This window comes from Sinohyriopsis cumingii, chromosome 2 (assembly GCF_028554795.1).
Source record: "Sinohyriopsis cumingii isolate HCF-2022 chromosome 2, ASM2855479v2, whole genome shotgun sequence".
NCBI lineage: Eukaryota > Metazoa > Mollusca > Bivalvia > Unionida > Unionidae > Sinohyriopsis > Sinohyriopsis cumingii.
Window position 1 is genome coordinate 50,423,648 of NC_142962.1, and position 19,387 is coordinate 50,443,034.

A 19,387-nucleotide genomic window follows, 5' to 3' on the forward strand; every position below is an offset into this window, starting at 1 on the left:
ATCCCCTGCTCAGACATCCTCCTCCTCTTCGACACCTATTGCTGGCCGCACACGCAAAGCCTTGCAATCCAAGAAAATACCCCAAGAGAAAAAGAGTAGCCTCTTCCAAGAGTGGGTGCCTTATTAAGACACCAATCAACACAAAAAAATGGAAAAAGTCTTAGCTAGCATTTACTACGATCCCTCCCATCCTGCAGGTTACGCAGGAGTTCAAAAATTGTATCGTGCTGCCAAAACGCGACTGAAAAGTCTCCGTTTACCTCAAGTGCAACGATGGTTACAAGAACAAGCTACCTACACTTTACACAAACCCATTCGACGCAAGTTTGCCAGAAGTCGCACCCGAGTGGAAGGCATCGATCATCAATGGCAAGCCGATTTAGCCGATGTCTCTCATTTGGCCAGCTACAATCGTGGCTACAAATATTTGTTTTGTGTCATCGACGTCTTTTCCAAATTTGCCTGGGTCGTGCCCTTGACTTCCAAATCGAGCAGCGAGTTAGTGCGAGCCCTGCAACGGGTGTTGAAACAAAGCGGTCGTCACCCTCTTCGATGGCAAACGGACAAAGGCACCGAATTTCTGAACCAAGCTTTCCAAAAAGAATTAAAGAAACGTGACATTCATTTTTTTACCACCGAGAATCCCGAAACCAAAGCCAGCATCGTGGAACGTTTTCAACGCACTTTGAAAGAACGCATGTGGAAATATTTTACGCATCACCACACTCTGAAGTACATCGACATCTTACCGCACCTGGTGCAAGCGTACAACCAATCTTACCATCGAAGCATCGGACGTGCCCCGCAAGACGTGACTCCCGACAACGAAGTGATGGTGTTCGAGCGCCTGTTCGGTACGTCCCCGACGAGGGCTGTCCCCAAGAAAAGTGGAGAGTTGACCGTAGGAGATTGGGTGCGCATTGGCAAAACCAAACGCACTTTCGACAAAGGTTACTTACCTAACTGGACGACCGAACTGTTTCGCGTCACTGGACGAGTGCATGGTCGTCATCCTGCCGTCTATAAATTGGAAGACATGAACGGAGAAGTACTCAAAGGAACGTTTTATTTGCCCGAGTTACAACGTGTGACCAAAAAAGAAGACGACGTGTACGACATCGAAAGCATTCTCGAACGCAGAACCCGTAAAGTGGGCAAACGACGTGTCAAAGAAGTCAAAGTACGTTGGAAAGGATATCCACCCAGTTTCGATTCTTGGATCGACGCTTCGCAAGTCATCGACTATAAAAAGAAGAAGTGACCATCATGCCCTTTCACACATCAGACGCAGCTACGTCGACCAGTCCTTCTTCTTCCCCTAGTTCTTCTGTGCAAGATTTACAAAAACAACCCTTGTGGGTGTGGTGCGGAGAACGTGTGCCTAAAACGCAAATCGTCTTTTTCTGCCAAATCTTCGTGGTGTATTGTGTCATCGGGGCAGCCATCGCCAATTTGAGTTTACAACAAGGAGACAAACAATTGTGGACCATTTTATTGAGCAGTTGCATCGGTTACCTGCTTCCCAATCCCTCCCTGAAATTCTCCTCGAACGGGAACGTTGTGTCCAGTGCCAGTGCCAGTCACCATTCCAACAACAACAACCACAACCAGAACCCCATTTTAGACGGAGACACGCCTCTGACGTCCAGTAACCCCTCGGACAGCCACAGAACTCTGGAATTATGAGTCACCAAAACCAATTTTACTTAACCTTACCCAGTGACAGTTCCATGGAGGTGTTTCCCAAGAACACGTTGTGCTGTTACACGGCCAAATTACCTCAAGCCATCCCCTTAGATCACGAAGCCCATTGGGAAGTGGCTTTAGTAGAAATGATTCACCCGACCCAAGTCCTCAATGTCGTTGGCAATCAAAATAAATTTGATGTGGAAGTTTATGACGAACAAATACAACAGTGGATGGATACCCATAGCAAATATAAGCATAAAACCCCTAACACAAAAAATCTAAAGTACACCATCTATCACTTGTTCATTCCCCCAGGGTATTATTTTAGTGGTCAACATTTGGTCAACACCATAGTCACCAGGTTTAATGGCGTGTTTGGGGAAGCTTTTAAGAATGTCAAGAACAAAACTGTCACCCTGGAATACCACAAAACAGCTCGTCGCTTCCTGATAAAATTTCCTGAGGATAAAATCATGGGTTTCTATTTTTGTGATGAATTGTTTGACATGTTGGGCGGTGACATGGAGATGAGGAAGAGAGTAGAACAACAAAAAAAACCCCCCGAATTATCAATCATTTACGACAACGAGACTTTTGGCCAGTATTTTCGTACCCCGGTAGAACTGAACCAAGGACTGAATTTGATGTTCGTGTATTCCGATGTGGTGGAATACAACGTGGTGGGACACACCTCCGTACCGTTACTGCGTGTCATTCCTTTCAAAGTGGATTCTGCCGCAAACGCTGACGAGGAAGGTGGAAACACTTACCACGTCCACCGCGAATTTGTCCATCCTCACTATTTGCCGGTCAGCAAGTCGTATTTGGACACGGTCAACATTACTATAAAAGGAGATCTGGGACAAAATATTCCATTCACCAAAGGAAAAGTCACGGTGAAACTCCATTTTCGAAAACGGTTCTCTCACGACTCGTAAGCAAGTCATGTATCCAGTGTACCGAGGGGTGGCTCGACAGCGAGGACACGGTTTAGGAGATATGTTAAAATCGGCCTTTCGTTCGGTGGCCCCGGTGTTGAAACCGATGGTGACACGCGGATTGCACGCCTTGAAAGATGCGGCACTGACGCAAGGCAAAGAATTTCTCCAAAATGTCATCATCGACAAACAAAACCCTAAAGAAGCCTTCATGAGGGCAGGCAAAAATGTCTTGCTGCAAACGGGCAAAGACATTTTGGGCCGACGAGACACACCTATAAATGCCCTGCACGCTACCGAGTCAGGCATTCAGCAAGGACAAGGCAGAAAGAGACGACGAAGAAAACACTCTTTCACCAGACTTCAAGCGAGAAAGGCCAAGAAAAGAAGAACCGTTCGAGACTTAGACGTTTTCGATTATTGAGACACAGAACAAAAAAATGATGCACCGAGAGTCTTGCGCTTGTTCCAAGACGGAACTGGATCTGTTTGCCATGCCCCCCACCATGATGACCATGCAAGAATCTCAGTGGGTGGAATTTCACCCAGTCTCCTTATTGACCGATTCCGCTCCCATCGAGTTTGAAATCAAAGGACAGCCCGAAGATTACATCGATCTGAATAGCAGTTACTTGTACCTGAAAGTCAAAATTCTAGATAAGACTGGAGGTCCTATAGACACTGAAGCAGTAGCTCCCGTCAACAATTTCATGCATTCCTTGTTCAGTGGAGTGGACTTGTACTTGAATAACAAACTGGTCAGTAGCAGCATGGATACTTACCCTTATCGTGCCTACCTGGAAAATCTCTTGACGTACGGAATAGATGCCAAGAACACTCATCTCAATTCCTGTGTAGTATGGGAAGCTGACGAAGCAGGCGAGTTTGAAACATTCGATACTGATCCAGCAGCCAAAAAAAACAATGCGGGATTTATAGAACGAAGAGACAGAATCAAAGATGGACAGAGTTTAGAACTGATGGACCGTTTGCATTTGGACATGTGGTTGCAAGAGAAATATTTGCTAAACGGAGTGAATGTTCGCCTGAGACTGAATCGGAGCAGTACCGCTTTCCATTTATTGGGTAATGCTGACGAGTACAAAACCAAAATCCTAGAAGCCAGACTCTACGTACGCCGTGTGGAAGTGTTACCTAAAGTGGGAAACGACATCAGTCAGACGTTGAGCAGAACGACCGCCAAGTATCCCATACGACGCGTGGAAGTGAAAACCTTCACCATTCCCACTGGACAGCGATCCATGATCGAAGATCATCTGTTTCAAGGACAGCTACCCAAACGTTTGATCGTTGGTATGGTCGAGAATACAGCCTTCAACGGAGCTGTCGAAAAAAATCCTTTCAACTTTGAACACTTCAATGTGTCCAAGATCGAAGTCAGTCGCGATGGCAAGACCTTGTGTACCCGACCTTTCGAACCTGACTTTAAAAACAAGAATTACTTGAGATCGTACTTGTCCCTGTACGAAGCCACGGGACAGTTAGGAACCAACACCAGTCACGGCATTACGTACGAAGATTACACAGGAGGCTATGCTTTGTGGGCTTTCGATTTCACTCCAGACCAAGGCAGCGACGAGGGACATTTCCACCCTATAAAATCCGGCCAGATTCGTGTGGAACTTCAGTTTGCAAATCCTCTGTCAGAGACAGTGAACGTCATCCTGTATGCAGAATTCGATAATACGATAGAAATCAACAGTTTGAGAGAAGTCATTCTAGATTATTAGAAGCCATGGAAGACTGTTATTCCTCTTTACCTAGTGGAGAAACTTTAAAGATGGAATGTGAGGAGACCGTGGAAGGAGAATCCCAAGACGAAGAAATTGTCATGATGAAGTCGAGATGGCCAGAACAAGAAGCCCATTTAGTCTCCTGTTTTGCCAAACACTTGGTCGACAAAATGACGGAATTGATCAAGAAAAATTGCTATGGATGTCAAAACGATCATCCCAGTCAAATTCAACACGATAAATGCTTGATGTTAAGTCAAGAAGAAAAATTGAACGAGTATCTGGACGAAGCTTGGAGTCTCATCTCGAACGAAGACGTGTTGCACCAGTGGTATAAAGACTTGCGTGAACATTCTTGTCCACCATTAACCACTCAAGAGATCCATCGTATCGAAGCTCTCCTGAATCAGAGTGAGGAAACAGAACGAATAACCGTTTATTCGTCAGACATTTTCAAGCAAAAAGTCAGGATCGAATTGACGACTTATTATTACCTGTGAAGAAGAAGAAAAAAAACACACACACAAATCAATGGATACCTGGGAACTTTATTACCTTTTGAACCACAGTTCGTATACGTCTTCTTGGAATCCCGTCGTCTGTGCTAAAGATGAACTCCCTCATCGCAAACCTAAAGACCATCAAGCTTACGTGATCAACACGGACGACAGTCATCTCCCAGGAACCCACTGGGTAGCCGTCTACTTTCTTCAAGAAGGCTGTGTGGAATATTTCGATTCGTACGGATTGCCCCCTTTGGAAGACGATATCATCGACTTTATGAGAAGAAATGCTCAAACCACCCGATTCAATAACGTGAAATTACAAGGCACAGATTCCTTGGTGTGTGGACAATATTGTGTGTATTTTCTGCATCATCGCAGCCTGGGCTATTCCTTAGAACATTTAGTGACTCATTTTGATCCTCGTTCTTCTGCTAGAAACGATGTGAAAGTAGATCGATGGTTTTGTGACCATTATGCTTATCTTTTGTCTCAAGCTAGGAAACGTAGTGTCCATCAATGGCCTAATGATTTCCAACAGTGGAAATCACAATTTCATTCACAACGTTGTCAGCCCTGTTCAAAAATAGATTGTGTTTGAAGAAAAAAATGTTTGTGATTTGAAAAAAAATTGTTTGATGTTATAGTGTTGGATTATTGTTAAAAATGTTGTTGTTTAGTGTTAAGTGATTTTTTGAATAAAAAATGTTGTGTTTAGAAAAAAATGCCTTTGTCTTTTGTTTAGCAATAAGAATGTTGGATTGATGCTCTTTCATTTCTTACTATCCCTCTCATGAACGTTGCGGCTCGAAAACCGTGTGGGGAATGTTTTCCTTCACGTCCGCGCTTTCACTTTAAGAACCGGGTTGTTCCCAGTCTAGCCATCCATTGTCGACTCATCCTCCTAAGAAGATGTGCTCCAAACTAGCTAAGCTCAACGAAGCCTACGTGAATTTGCATAGGGTCAGACACAGTCTGATACCGAAACCAGAAGAAATAGAGAATGTGAGAATGTTAAAAATCACTGAAGACCTGATAGAAGAGCTCTTCCGAGAAGAAATGAACAGGGAGAAAGAAGAATGGACAGAAAAGTACAGACTTCAGAGACAGCAGCAACAGCAGCAACAACAACAACAGCAGCAACAGCAACAACCTGAAGCTGACAGAGGCTTTGTCGATTGTCGTATCGACACCAAAGAATTCTTCTTCTCTTTCCGAAGAAGCAGACCTATTGCCAGAAAGTCTATCCTCAGAGGACATCGCATTCTTAGAAACTAAAAAAAGAATGCCATAGCAAAACAAAAAACAGCCCTTTTCAGGGCTACCCAATACTCTAGAAAAGAAATAACTATTAATTTGCCAATTTGTGAAGGTAGAGTAGTGTGAAAATAAACACTAACTCTTTCTTAAAAATTTTGAGGGTATGTGTTTGTGTGATTGTAAGTGATAAAGTAGGTTGGTGTGGATAGTAGATTAAAATGATGTTTGTTTTTTTGGGCTGTTTGAGGTGTATATTTTGGGTTAGATTGGATTGCTTTGCGTATGTGGATAATCTATTGAAGTGATGGGTAGCATAAAAAAGTGAGTGAGTGTTTCTTTTAGGTCGGCGCGTTGTTGTTTTTTTTTTGGTCATGATCTAGGTAAGATGAATTTTATGTTTTTAGGGGATGTTTTCCTTCACGTCCGCGCTTTCAGTATAAATTGAAACTCGTTCGGCAGTCCAGCTACCCTTGTTGATTGATCAACACAGCCAGAAGAATGACTAGCAGAATAGTGAAACTGTTAGAACTCCAGATGCACCTGGAATATGCCAGGCGGATAGTAAACGAACTATCAGCGGAGGCTATAGTAGAAGAAGCAAGAATAAAGAAGGAAGAAGAGGAGAGAAGACAGAGGGAAGAGGAGGAAAAGAAAAGAGAAGAGATGATGTCGTTTAATATTCCTGAAACAGAGGATTGGGGTGCTGAAGCGAATCATCCTCCCTCTGCGCTCCCCAGAAGAAAGGTGAAAGAAGACTGGGGAAGAAGATGCGTGTGCGGCGCCAGGCCAGGAAGGTGCAACCATTAGATAGGTGCATCTGGAGTTTAAAAAAAACAGCCCTTTTCAGGGCTACCCAATACTCTAGAAAAGAAATCACGATAGATTTGCCAATGTGCGTAGGTAGAGTAGTGTGTATATAAACACTAACTCTTTTTTAAGATAGTGTGAGGGTATGCGTTTGTGTGTTTGTGTGTTTGTGTTTGTAAGAGATCAGGTATGTTTGTGTGAATAGTAGATTATGGGTTTCTTAGCAAATGTGGAGAGTAAAGTTAGGGTTTTATTATATGAAATGAGAAAGTAGGGGGGATGTTTTCCTTCACGTCCGCGCGTAGTTGGGTCATGATCTATGTAAGATCCATTTTATGTTTTTAGGGGATGTTTTCCTTCACGTTCGCGCTTTGAGTATAAAACTAACAGTGTTGGCCATTGGAACCCATTCTACGGAATAAGCAAACAAGAAGATGCCAGCAGCTTCAGCTTTATACAACGATCTTATGGGAAGTTGGTATTGGATGGTAGATGGATTGAGTGTAGTAGAAAGGGTTGAACAGGAATGGAGGTATGCAGTGACAAAAGACTTCGTCTCAAGACAAGTAACCAGCCTCCACTTATCCGTAAATATTGTAAAAGAAATGATAGAGGATGAGGAGAAGAGAATCAGAGGTTTAATTAACCCACCGTATGTCAAAGTGGGTAAGTTAAAAGAAGCGATAGATCATGTGACGAGTGCAAGGTGCTTTCTAGAAGACATTGTAGAATGGACAGATTGGTGTTTCGCGAAGTGGGGGTTAGAAAAACTTAAGAAAGCTGAAGAACTAATGAGGAATGTGCTGACCGAAGAGGTCAAGAAGATCAAAGAAAAGTGGTTAAAGGAAAGAAAAGAAGAAGAAAATAGAAAAAAAAGGGATGAATTCGAAAAACTGAACACAAACTGGATGAAAATCCAAGAGAAGTTCCGGGCCATGGGCCACCCGGACTGGTTGCCGGAAACAGAAAAGAAAAAGAAGAAAGGAATGATGGACAAAATAAGAGGATGGTGGAAGAAGTTAAGAAGTTAAAAGAAGAAAAAACCCAAAGGCCCTTTTCAGGGCCAGCCATATTTCTCGAAAAGAGATAGTCTTTGAATTGCCTACCCCTTTTTTAAATTTAAATTTAAATTTAAATTTAAAAAAACTTTTAAAAAAAAAATCCCATGTTAAATTCCCCTTGTACGTATAGTATCCCACGATTTATTCCCATGTTAAATTCCCCTTGTACGTATAGTATCCCACGATTTATTCCCATGTTAATTCCCTTGTACGTAAAGTGTCCCACGATTTTTCTCCATGTTAAATTTCCATTGTACGTAAAGTGTCCCAAGGGTGTTTTTAATGCTAATTCCCATTGTACGTAAAGTGTCCCCATTCACTACTGAGATGGCAGTGATCCGTAACGGAGAGCGCTTTAGACCACTCGGCTAATGATTAAATAATTTATCATACTCGATGGAAGGTTTGTATGAAAGCAGCTAGCCACTTGCGTTAGAGACCTCCAGAAAAAAATGCTAGACGCGACAAATTTATTGCATTTTATTGTAACTGTGAATATGCATGATTTAAGAGAGTCTAAAAAGGAATTATGACATATGGCTATGTAATAGAGAGTGTTTATTATTGTGATTATTGCAGCTGCATTAATAGATAATGTTTCGTGACATCTGCTTGTTCTTACCACTCCCAAGGGTAATCCTTGAACCACTCCAAAGATAATACTTGGACCACTCCCAAAGGTCATGCTTGGACACTGAAACTTTGCTTTCTGACACAATTTCTCTCCCGATAGATTGTGGTTCAGACAGTCAAATCAGAGAAGCCATCGAGTGACTGTTACGATAAGCTAGACATTTCACATGTGATTTTTGATAATAGCTAATCATGGTGTCACTTTAGAAACCGTAATATACGGTATGATTTATTATCTTTTTCTTTTTTATATCCTATTTTCATATCAGTGACCGCTAAGCAGAACAAAAACTAATTTGGCACTATCACCTTTTATATTTGTCCATTTCAGGGCAATACTGCAGCATATCCCGTAGCTGTTACTAAAATTAGAAGCACGTTCAGATTAATTTGTCTCCAAAAGGATTGGACAATCATGACAGTAATCAATCCTTCATAAGGCTTTGCAACTTTGTTTAAATGATGCAGATCGCCTATGAAATACGCCTGTTCTTAAATTTTTTTAAAAAAAAGTCCCCCCCTCCACCACTTTACAGTCTTTTGTTTTACATAAATCAATTTTCGTATTAGATGCTCATGGATTTTGCAAGGCTAATATTTGCAGGCGAGCGATGTTATGCCCCTTTAAGATCTTGTTTAGAATGGGGGTGGGGGGTTTAGGTGTTTTTTTAAACACTGGTGGATTTTTAAATACCACGTTGTGAATAAATTTTATATTCCATGGATGCTATATTAATAGTGGTATATCGGTTTCGGTAGAAATCAATCCTAAACCTCACTAATAGCACTTTAGAAAAAGGGTATATATGAAAACTGTACGTTTTTAAAGGTTAATCAGTTGTATAGCCCTTAATCTTTCTTATGTATAGCTGTGAACGATGTGAATCGTGTATTTTTCCAATGAGATGAAATTGTGAAATGTTTGCACTGATACAAGTCTAATACTTAAAACGAAAAAAAATTAATAAAAAATGGTTCGAAACTGAGAAAAGATGTATTAATCCCGTGACTAAATTGGTGAATCGTTACGATTGGCGAAAAAAGAATTGCTGAATACTTTGTTGAATACTTTGCTGAATACTTTGTCGCATAAATATTTTCCATTATAAGATTACTTAAATCAAAATGCAAGTGAATGACGAATTTTTTAAACTATTTTGTAAATTTTAGGCACAGTGTCACTGCGGTGCTGTTATTAATACATTTAGTGTTAAACTCGCTTGTAATACTAGATTATAGCATCAAGTCGGCCGTTTATTTATTAATTTACCACTGGATCTGTTGACTGAGTAATTTATATTAATTCCATTTTATTTATCCCGTTTTAGTAATAGTGGCAATTCATAGATACCAACAGGTGTCATACACGCAGATGGCAATTCTCATTCTTCAGAGGACCACAATCCGTATCAGGCATTTCTGCAAACTTGACGAAGTTTGAAAGGAAGGGAATACATTTCACATCGTCGACAAGACCGTACGGGCATATACTGATTGACTTTTAAATGCACAAGGCACACACTTTAACCGTTTTCACAACTGAAATGTAGTTATCACGCGAATCATCCAAATAAATCCACTATTTATTAACGTACAGCTTCCAAACGATTGACAGAGGAACATTTCAGACGGCTAAGTGGATGTGTGCCGTGTGAATTAACTTTCGTTGGTTGGTGAAGCACATTTGCTTGACTGGCAGTTTGCTTCTAGTTAATTATGTTAAAACGTGAAGTCGACTTCTGGGAATACTGAGTTGAATAAACGTCTGTTAGCATTAGACATCCCACGGCATTGATCGTGAAAGGAATTCAGTCACTAAATATCAAGAATCGAGCAGAATGTCACGTTTACAAATCACGTGAAGCGAGTTCTTACATTGTCGATACACATACCAGAAGCATTTTTTAAACGAATGCTATGATTAAAAATCCATAAACAGCATTTATAGATATTAATCACATTTACACCTTGAGAGTTACAAAGTGCTCAACAAACAACATTCATAGTGCCACGACTCTATGGTTTTAAAATAAATAAGAGAAAAGAGCGAAACCAACAACTTTGGTAAAGTTCAACAAATAATTTATTTGCCTTGAATACAAAGTGACAGTTTAAGGGTGAACTTACAGTATTGTGAACTACATAGCAAATAGTCATACAGTTATATCACAGGTCCAAAAATATAAAGGAGTGTTCCGAATAAATTTCAATATTGAATGTGCTGATGTGAATGTAGTCTCGAATGTGTTATTGTCACAGCAGTTTTGATGTATCACAGTGATATAGCCCAACATATCCGTGAATGAATTTACAATAATCCCAAAGTAGTGATTTAGCCCGAAAAGTATTGATGTTTAGCATTTTGTAACTCTCAAAGAAAAATTTATATAAACAAATCCTCTCAAATTTGAACTGAACACAACTAAAAGAATAATTCCAATTTAGATTTTCAGATAGAAATGAGTAATTAAAATATAATCAACCTTAATAGCTTAATATAAAAACCTAAGACACAATTGGAGAACCAGGATAAGGGTCAAAGTTTCATTTCCAATGTTTCGAAATATAGTCTTAAACTAAGTAGTAGAAAAGAGCGAAAAACAGCAAGATATGTAAAATTAAACAAAAATAAAAATGTATTTCCCAAGAATATAAAGTGACTATTTAAAAAGGACACACACACACACACACACACTGTGTTGTCACGTCTCATATATATATATATATATATATATATATATATATATATATATATATATATATATATATATATATATATATATATATATATATATATATATATATATATATATATATATAAGTGTTCTCATAACTTAGCGAAATCCCTTTCCGTATAGAATGTTGTACATACTAGAGGACGACAAATACTACAGTGTAATAATAGTGGAAGGAAACAAAGAAAATAACACAGACAGCCGAGACTGAAATCGGATACCTGCACGATTAATTCATGTGCACTCTCAATAGCACAATAGAACGTTCCGCATGAGACGTGACAACACAGCTGAGACTGAAAGAAAACTGAAAGAGACTGATTGAAGTAAATAAATAAATAAATAAATGAAAGGACATTGACTATAGGCATGACATGTACTTAAAACGATATTACCATGGTCAGAGGAAACAAATTCATATGAAGTCATTTCTGGGACGGATTAATGGATAGAATGGCTTTTAAGGGCTAATGGTAATACGAACTGGCTTAACTGGTGGTGTGTGTGATTTTGATTTTAACGTAGCTTTAACAATTTTTCAGTCATATCGCTACGATGTCTGAGGTGTGGCAGTTTATAGTGATGTCTAGAACTGGGGCATCATGCTTCAGATATGTAGCATGATGTCCCACCCAGTCACATTATCCTGACACCAGACCGACCAGTCCTAACGCAAACCTCTTAATGCTGAGTACCAAGCGAGGCAGCTGTCACTACAATTTTTATAAGTTTTTGGTATGACTCGGCCGGGAATCGAACCCACGACTACCCGTATCCGAGGCAGACGCTATAACCACTAGGCCAGCTGAGCTTAACTGGTGGGGTGTGTGGCATAGTCAAATATCACGTGTAGTACGTAATGAGTTTAAAGTTCTATATTATGAAATTAAAGAAAACTGACATTTAAATATTATGGGACAATTTGTTTTACGGAAAATGTATTTATATGAGCTAAAATAAAGAATATTACATTGTATTTTACAGGAATATATCACGATATTAAGAGAGTATTGAGCTATTGCATTGCAATTATCTTGTTGGATGAAAACCGGGCAAGATGCAATAAGCGTCACATTTTTCACATACAACAAGCCTTGCATACAATGCACGTGGCAAAAATTACGATGTCAGGTATACATGGATGTAACGTCGCCCTCTTAGTAAGAGGGGTGGTTAATTGGATTTGGCTGGCGCTATCTAGAGGATGACCTCCCTCGATGTTATAACCCTGTGGGAGTGAAAAAAGAATAGAATTTCAACAGAGAACTGAGCAAGAATATTGGGAAGAAATAAAGCAATACGAGTCCCTTTAGACAAGAAAAATAACAAACCTAATCGAACAAATTAAATGTGGCAATTCCAATTCAATCTAAATTATGTCAACATAATTTAATGGCAGTGTTCAATTTGGATTTATTTCATCATAATAACGAGTGGTGAAAAAAGCGCAATGTCCACGACTGTTTAGCATCACCCTCCTCCCCTTGATCGTGTATCAACTTCTTCCTGTTTCCTAGAGCCTTCCTATTCTCTACGCTTCACTCTTTCCTGGACTTCCTTGCCCTTTATTCTGAACTCGTCACTCCTTTTTCTTTGGACTTCCGTCTTCGGACTGCCCCGTCTCTCCCCAGAAAGCTCTTCCTTAAAATACAAAATTAACCCTAAATCTTTCTATGTACCACTTTCTACACGGACATAAAATTCCCTCACTTCCTTACACAAAAGCATTCTAGCTATCCACACACTGCGTTAATTTTTACTTAGTACGGTAGAACATTACCCCCGCTTCACAGCGACAGGTCATAAATTACCAAGTGAGCGTCTATCGAATATTACCGTATTATTTTACCTATGCTACTCCATGTTCGATTGCTATTGCATGAATTTTACAAATTCCAACCCACAGCAATCTCTAACCTACAAGATTTTTTAAACAATAGAAAATCAAATATAAATAGGTAATTATCGTTAACTCACGATAATCATTATCGTCCTAACATACATAGGAAATTATTTCATATAACCCTATTAAATCCTACGCATATGAAATTTTGATCGCATGCAATCAATTCTACCAATGAACTAATAACTGTAAAATTAAAAGGTAAATTGCATAACAACTCTAGCATCAACACATTCCCATGAAATTGAATAAACGATACATAATATGGAACCTAATCATAGCAAACACATCTGCATAAAACAAACAATCAAAAAATAGAAAATTACGCGGGAAATTAAAATTGCGTACCTTAATGCTGTTCTCTTTCAGAACTTGTGCGTCCTAGCACTAAACTCTCTTTTCTCACACGACAGCCACCTGGTCCGTTTCTTGTTTAACGAGGAAAGCACTATTCTATTTAGGCTTACCCCAGCGTCCAAAACTACTCCCCTTTCAGGAAATTTCGGACTAAAGAATTCCGACAAAGGTCGTCACTTTAAATTCTCATTGCTTCTAAATTGTACGCCTTAATTTATTCTGCCTAATCGTAGGCAGCGGTTCCTACATTTTCCCCAAGATAATAATTTCTTGCGTCAGATGTAGACAGCATAGAATCTGTGAACTACGGGGTATATCTTTTTCCCTTTGAAAATGATAATTTGACATGGGTTCCCATCAAGCAGTTATGGTGGTAGCTCAAATGTTTACATTCTCAGGACAGCGTAGCAATGCCCAAGAAAATCTCCATGAGTCATACATTTTAGTCTTTCAAGTTTTAACGCTGACACGGGGGGAGGAAAGAAGAAAGGTCGAAGTGAATCTTCACAAAGGCTTTTCTGGCTTAAATTCGATACAATTGTAACGCTCAATGCATTCAACTTTAAGGTTCAATACAATTCAAAATTCAACACTTCACAGTGAAGGATGCCATATGGTCTTCTTCCATTACACCTAGTCCCGTGACTGACAATCAGTTTACACGCATACCTGTATTCCGATGTCTATCAAACTTTCCATATTGAAAGTAAATTTGTGGTCAATACTGAGAATAAGAAAGAGAATTCCGAAATATTCACGAAATATATGCTATAAAGTGACTTATTTACTTGTTTACATTTGACTTCTTTTCATCTCAACTTCAACCACATGTACTGTTCTAAGTATCAATCCGCCAACGTTAATGTCTTCGGGTATCATAATGACTTATCCTAAATAAAGTTATATGTATGCCTAATTGGGATATATATTCAATTTTCAAGATAAATTACACTGGACAACAAATTTTTACAAAAGTCATGTTACTGAAATAAAATTAGTCAATTCTTATCAATTTTTATGTGCTGAACACGAATATGACAGTCAAATTGCAAAATTGGCTCTAGTTTTTTTGTAATCTGCAAGAAATTAATGTTTACATAACGAAATGCATTCCAATAGTAAAAGGTCAACTGTAATAGCCTACCTATAAAAAATCAAGTCATTGACTACATCTTAGATTTCTTCGCCTGTCTCTTGTACAGCTGTTCGGGAGCATCTCTGAGGAGTGTCCAGCAGTAGTCAGCCAGCATTGTAGTGGACCATTTTCCCTGGTATCTTTGTTCCATTGTTGCGATATCTTGATGAAAACGTTCGCCGTGTTCATCACTAACAATACCACAGTTGCTAGGAAAGAAATCCAAATGGGAATGAAGGAGGTGAATCTTTAGAGACATATTGCAGCCAAGTTTCTTATACTTCATCAACTTGTCTTCTACTAGTTCCTTATAGTTTTCTGCCCTAACATTTCCGAGGAAGTTTGTAGAAACTAGGCGAAAAGCATTCCATGCTTGTTTCGCGTCACCTTCCGGCAAGTTGTTGAACCGGTCATCTTTGAAAAGCTCTCGAATCTGAGGACCCACAAAAACTCCCTCTTTAATCTTTGCTTCGCTGAGTCGAGGGAATTTTTCATGCAGGTATCGGAATGCTGGCAAAGTCCGGTCAATGGCTTTCACGAAGTTCTTCATCAAACCTAGTTTGATGTGAAGGGGTGGTAGCAAGATTTTCTGAGCCTCAACCAGAGCTGGGTGTTGGATATTCTTCTCTCCAATAGCTACATTCTGCCTGTGAGTCCATTCCTTCCTCATGTAGTGCATTTCCCTTGCTCGGCTATCCCACTCGCATAAGAAACACATGTATTTTGTATATCCTTGCTGCAGTCCCATTAAAAGGGCAACTACCTTCAAATCACCACAGAGGTGCCAGCTGTACTTGTTATACTCAATGGAATTCAGTAGCTGCCTTAAGTTATCGTATGTCTCTTTCATGTGGACAGCATACGCTACTGGAATAGATGGAAGAATGTTTCCATTGTGCAAAAGCACAGCCTTGAGACTCAGTTTCGAAGAGTCCACAAATAGTCTCCATTCTTGTGGGTCATGAGTGATTTTTAAAGCATTCATGAGGCCCTCAATATCGGAACAGAATATCAGATTACTTTCCTTTCTGAAGAAAGGCTCCAATTGCTGGTGGCGCTTTCGATATGCAGTAATTGTGACATCTTCTTCTAGAAGATTCCATTGTTGGAGTCTTGATCCTAGCAATTCTGCCTTGTTCTTTGATAAGTCCAAATCACGAATCAGGTCATTTAGTTCTTCCTGTGTTATTCTGTGTGGGGTTGATGATGCACCACAGTGAAAATCTGGATCACTGCATGCTGATGGACCAGGAGAAGAACAGGTCGACTCACCTTTGTCTTCGTCAGATGAATCAAGAGAATATTCTGCTGGAGGTTCTGGAATAGGAAGTCCCTCACCATGTGGAACTGGTCTCAATGCAGACGGAATGTTTGGGTAGACTATTCTCGACTTCTTTCGCTTCGTTATTCCGCCGGAAAGAGGAGAAACCAAGCAGAAGTAACAGTCATTTAGGTGGTTGCTTGGCTCTCTCCACACCATTGGGACTGCAAACGGCATTGATGACCTTTTGCAATTCAACCACTGTGAAAGCTGTGTTGTACATGTAGCAGAGCATATATGCGGAGCCCAAGGCTTGTCTTGGTCACCAACCTTGCATCCGAAGTAAAGATGATATGCCTTCTTCACTTGAGAATTGATACTTTTCTTCTGGTTGGCAAATGTCACTTCCCCACAAATATAGCAAAAATTGTCCGCGGTATTAACACACTTTCGAGGCATTACTGTTCTTTATTGTACGTAAATGGATAAAATAATAAGTTTTATGTAACAGTAGCTTGAACTGTCTCGCACAACGTCTAAAATATTTTAAATGCTGAACCTATCTGATTGGGCTTTATATAGTACACTGCTTACGTCAGCTTCAGCAGCCGCCTGGCATTAGTATAATAGGCCTACACATGTATAGTACACTGCTGACGTCAACTTACTTCAGCAGCCGCATGGCATTAGTATTGCATTGCATCAGAAAATGATGCAATCAACTGTGGATGATGTGAGCATGATGGTATTATGCAATGTTACATCATTATTCCGGATGTTGCTGCAGTCCTACTGGAGAAATTTACACAGTGAAACATAGAAAATGAGGTATATGAATATCTTCAAAACGAGAGCCAATACAAATTTTTCACGGTTATATTCGTGTTCGGCACACCAAAATACTACAGATTAGGGCCTTTTCAAGTCAGTAATGATTTCACTGTTGACCAGTGTTATTAAAAAAATTACAAACTGATCAAATAAGTTATATAAGCATTTGCATACTTTACAAGATGGTACTTCGTTAAGTCCTGGTGGCTGTCACGTAGTCTCTAATCGTGAATGTTAAACTAAATATAGCACAACTTGATTGATGATGGCAAATACGACGCATTCATGTATATATCAATGCGCTTGTTTGCACTGGCTTATACCATGTGTCCAACAGGTCACGCATAGGGAAAGAGTTGACACGAATTTGTACAATTATGTACATATTAGTGGTGATTTAGTGAACATTTTTCTATATTTGTGCGGATTCAGCCAGTGTGGGTATGAGAGAAAGCTTGCCAGTAGCTTCTCGTGGGTCAGTAGTTCTTTCCGGGGTTTTCCTGGATTCTTCCTCCACCATTAATACTGGCCGCCATGTATAGCATATCGTGTGCTGAGAAATGGCGTTAAACCCCACAACAACAATAACACAAATTATATTTGTTTAGGCATGGACACTGTAGAAACCAGGATATAAAGAGGCAGTTGTCTACACCAATGTCTTAGATTTTGTACATTATACTCAGAATCCACTATTAGGATATCAAGAAAGTGGTTAGGGATTTAAATTCAAAATTCATTAATTAATAAATTAATCAAGTTTAAAAAACTGAATTTCCAGTTGTGGTACAAAAAATAAATAGTTCAGTATGTACGGAAAGACATGCGAGCAGAGCATATGAAAGTTCCAGACTTTCTGGGGGATCCTTATAATATTTAGGACTAAAAGGTTTTGTCATTTTTAATACCAAAATACATGGAAAAATGTGTTATTGTCTTCATCAAAGTCAAAAATGCTGCTAATGGCCAATACAGGCCTTCGTACCATTTTTTTTAAACTACTGTCAAGGTTATTCAGGACTGATTATAATCTATTTTATTTGCAAACAGTATGTACCGAGAAAAATCTCATGTTCAATTTATCCAAGTTTGATACAAAATCCACTTGCATTATTCATAAATGTCAGCGGCATTTCATTTTCACTACGTACAGACTCCATACTGCGGTACAGTGCATCAAAGTCTCTGGACAAAAAGGTATGGATTTTTTTGGTATGCTATTCTTTCACACGCTCATTGCTAAATAGTTTATGACAGTTCAATGAAAGAAATGGGACACCACTATTACCATAATTTTTGGAATTTCTTAACAATCAGAGTACCATCCCCCACCTGTACTGTGCATTGCCAAAAACTTTTAAAGGTATAACGGTACCAACTGAACAAACCCAGGTGGGCGGAGCTTAAGGTGTTTGGAATATTGTATTAATACAAATTTAAAAAAACTAGCTGTGATTGATGCATTATGTAAGAGTTATACTTTCTGTTAGGCTTTAAAAAATCAAGCCTCTTGGCAACATGTGATATTATGTTAATTTATATCTAGAATATATTTTGTATTTTTTAACATTTTTTTTTAAAATGTGGTACACATGGCTGAAAATGTGTGTTGTGACTGGATACATCTTACCCCTGTCTAGTTCCAGTAGAGTTATCTCTCTTAAATGCAATGTAGTACCTGGTTTTGTCCTTGTCAAATTGACAATCTAACATTGTTCTACAGAGTGTGACATGCATGCTGAGGTAGGATAGAAAGCAAATTTATTTCACAAAACATTGGCATTGAGGTATATGGAAAAATTTGGTACCATGATACCTTAATGTGATGGCATAAAGCAATTTGATATAGGCCTACCAACAATGCTAATTGTGACCCGCCCTTAGTGTATGACTATTCATATAAACAAGTTGTCAACAATATACTGTTATTTCTATACCCTCTAGATGAGTGATGACTTTCCACTTGTTAGTCAGTATTGACATGAGAAAATAACGAGAAAAATATTAATATTGCCTGTTTTTAAAGTGAATTTCACAATTTCATTGAAATCCCCTCTGCTTCACTATCTCTCTCGTGCATAAGGAAGACACATAAGTGGAAATCTGTGGAGAGAGAAACAAGAATCTAATCTGGCTGAAACCTTGAACCTGTACGTACACCAATTGACCTACATGATTCTGGATCGTCGCAATGATGTGTCCACTTTCCATGGGATTTTAACAGTGTTCACGATACCAACTATACAAAGCTGCCATAACCTGTCGAGATTTGCGGTAGATTTGTGGCGGTATGACGGATACCCATGCTGTAATCTGTTTGATTTGAAACCTAAAATACGGTTATAAAAACAGAATATTTTTAATATTGAAATGTGAGAAGGACGCTCTGCGTCTCTTTCAATCTCACTGGGTTGGTTGCTCAGGCAGCAGACTCATCGGCCAACAGAGAAAAAGAGGGATGGAGAATATAAAAACGATCTTATGGATAGTCTCCCCATAACCAGCTACCACATCCTCTCT

General features: G+C 39.3%; 1 protein-coding gene across 1 annotated transcript; it reads right to left on the reverse strand.

Annotated features, from left to right (window-relative positions):
• Positions 1-11,488: 11,488 nt before the first annotated feature.
• Positions 11,489-16,996, reverse strand: LOC149804822 (uncharacterized). Its single transcript, XM_089945031.1, has 2 exons — positions 13,632-16,996; positions 11,489-13,021 (listed from the first exon to the last, which is right to left on the reverse strand). Exon 1 carries the CDS (start codon positions 16,493-16,495, stop codon positions 14,807-14,809), a length of 1,689 nt encoding a protein of 562 aa, XP_089801157.1. The 5' UTR covers positions 16,496-16,996; the 3' UTR covers positions 11,489-13,021; positions 13,632-14,806.
• Between the last annotated feature and the right edge of the window lie 2,391 nt (positions 16,997-19,387).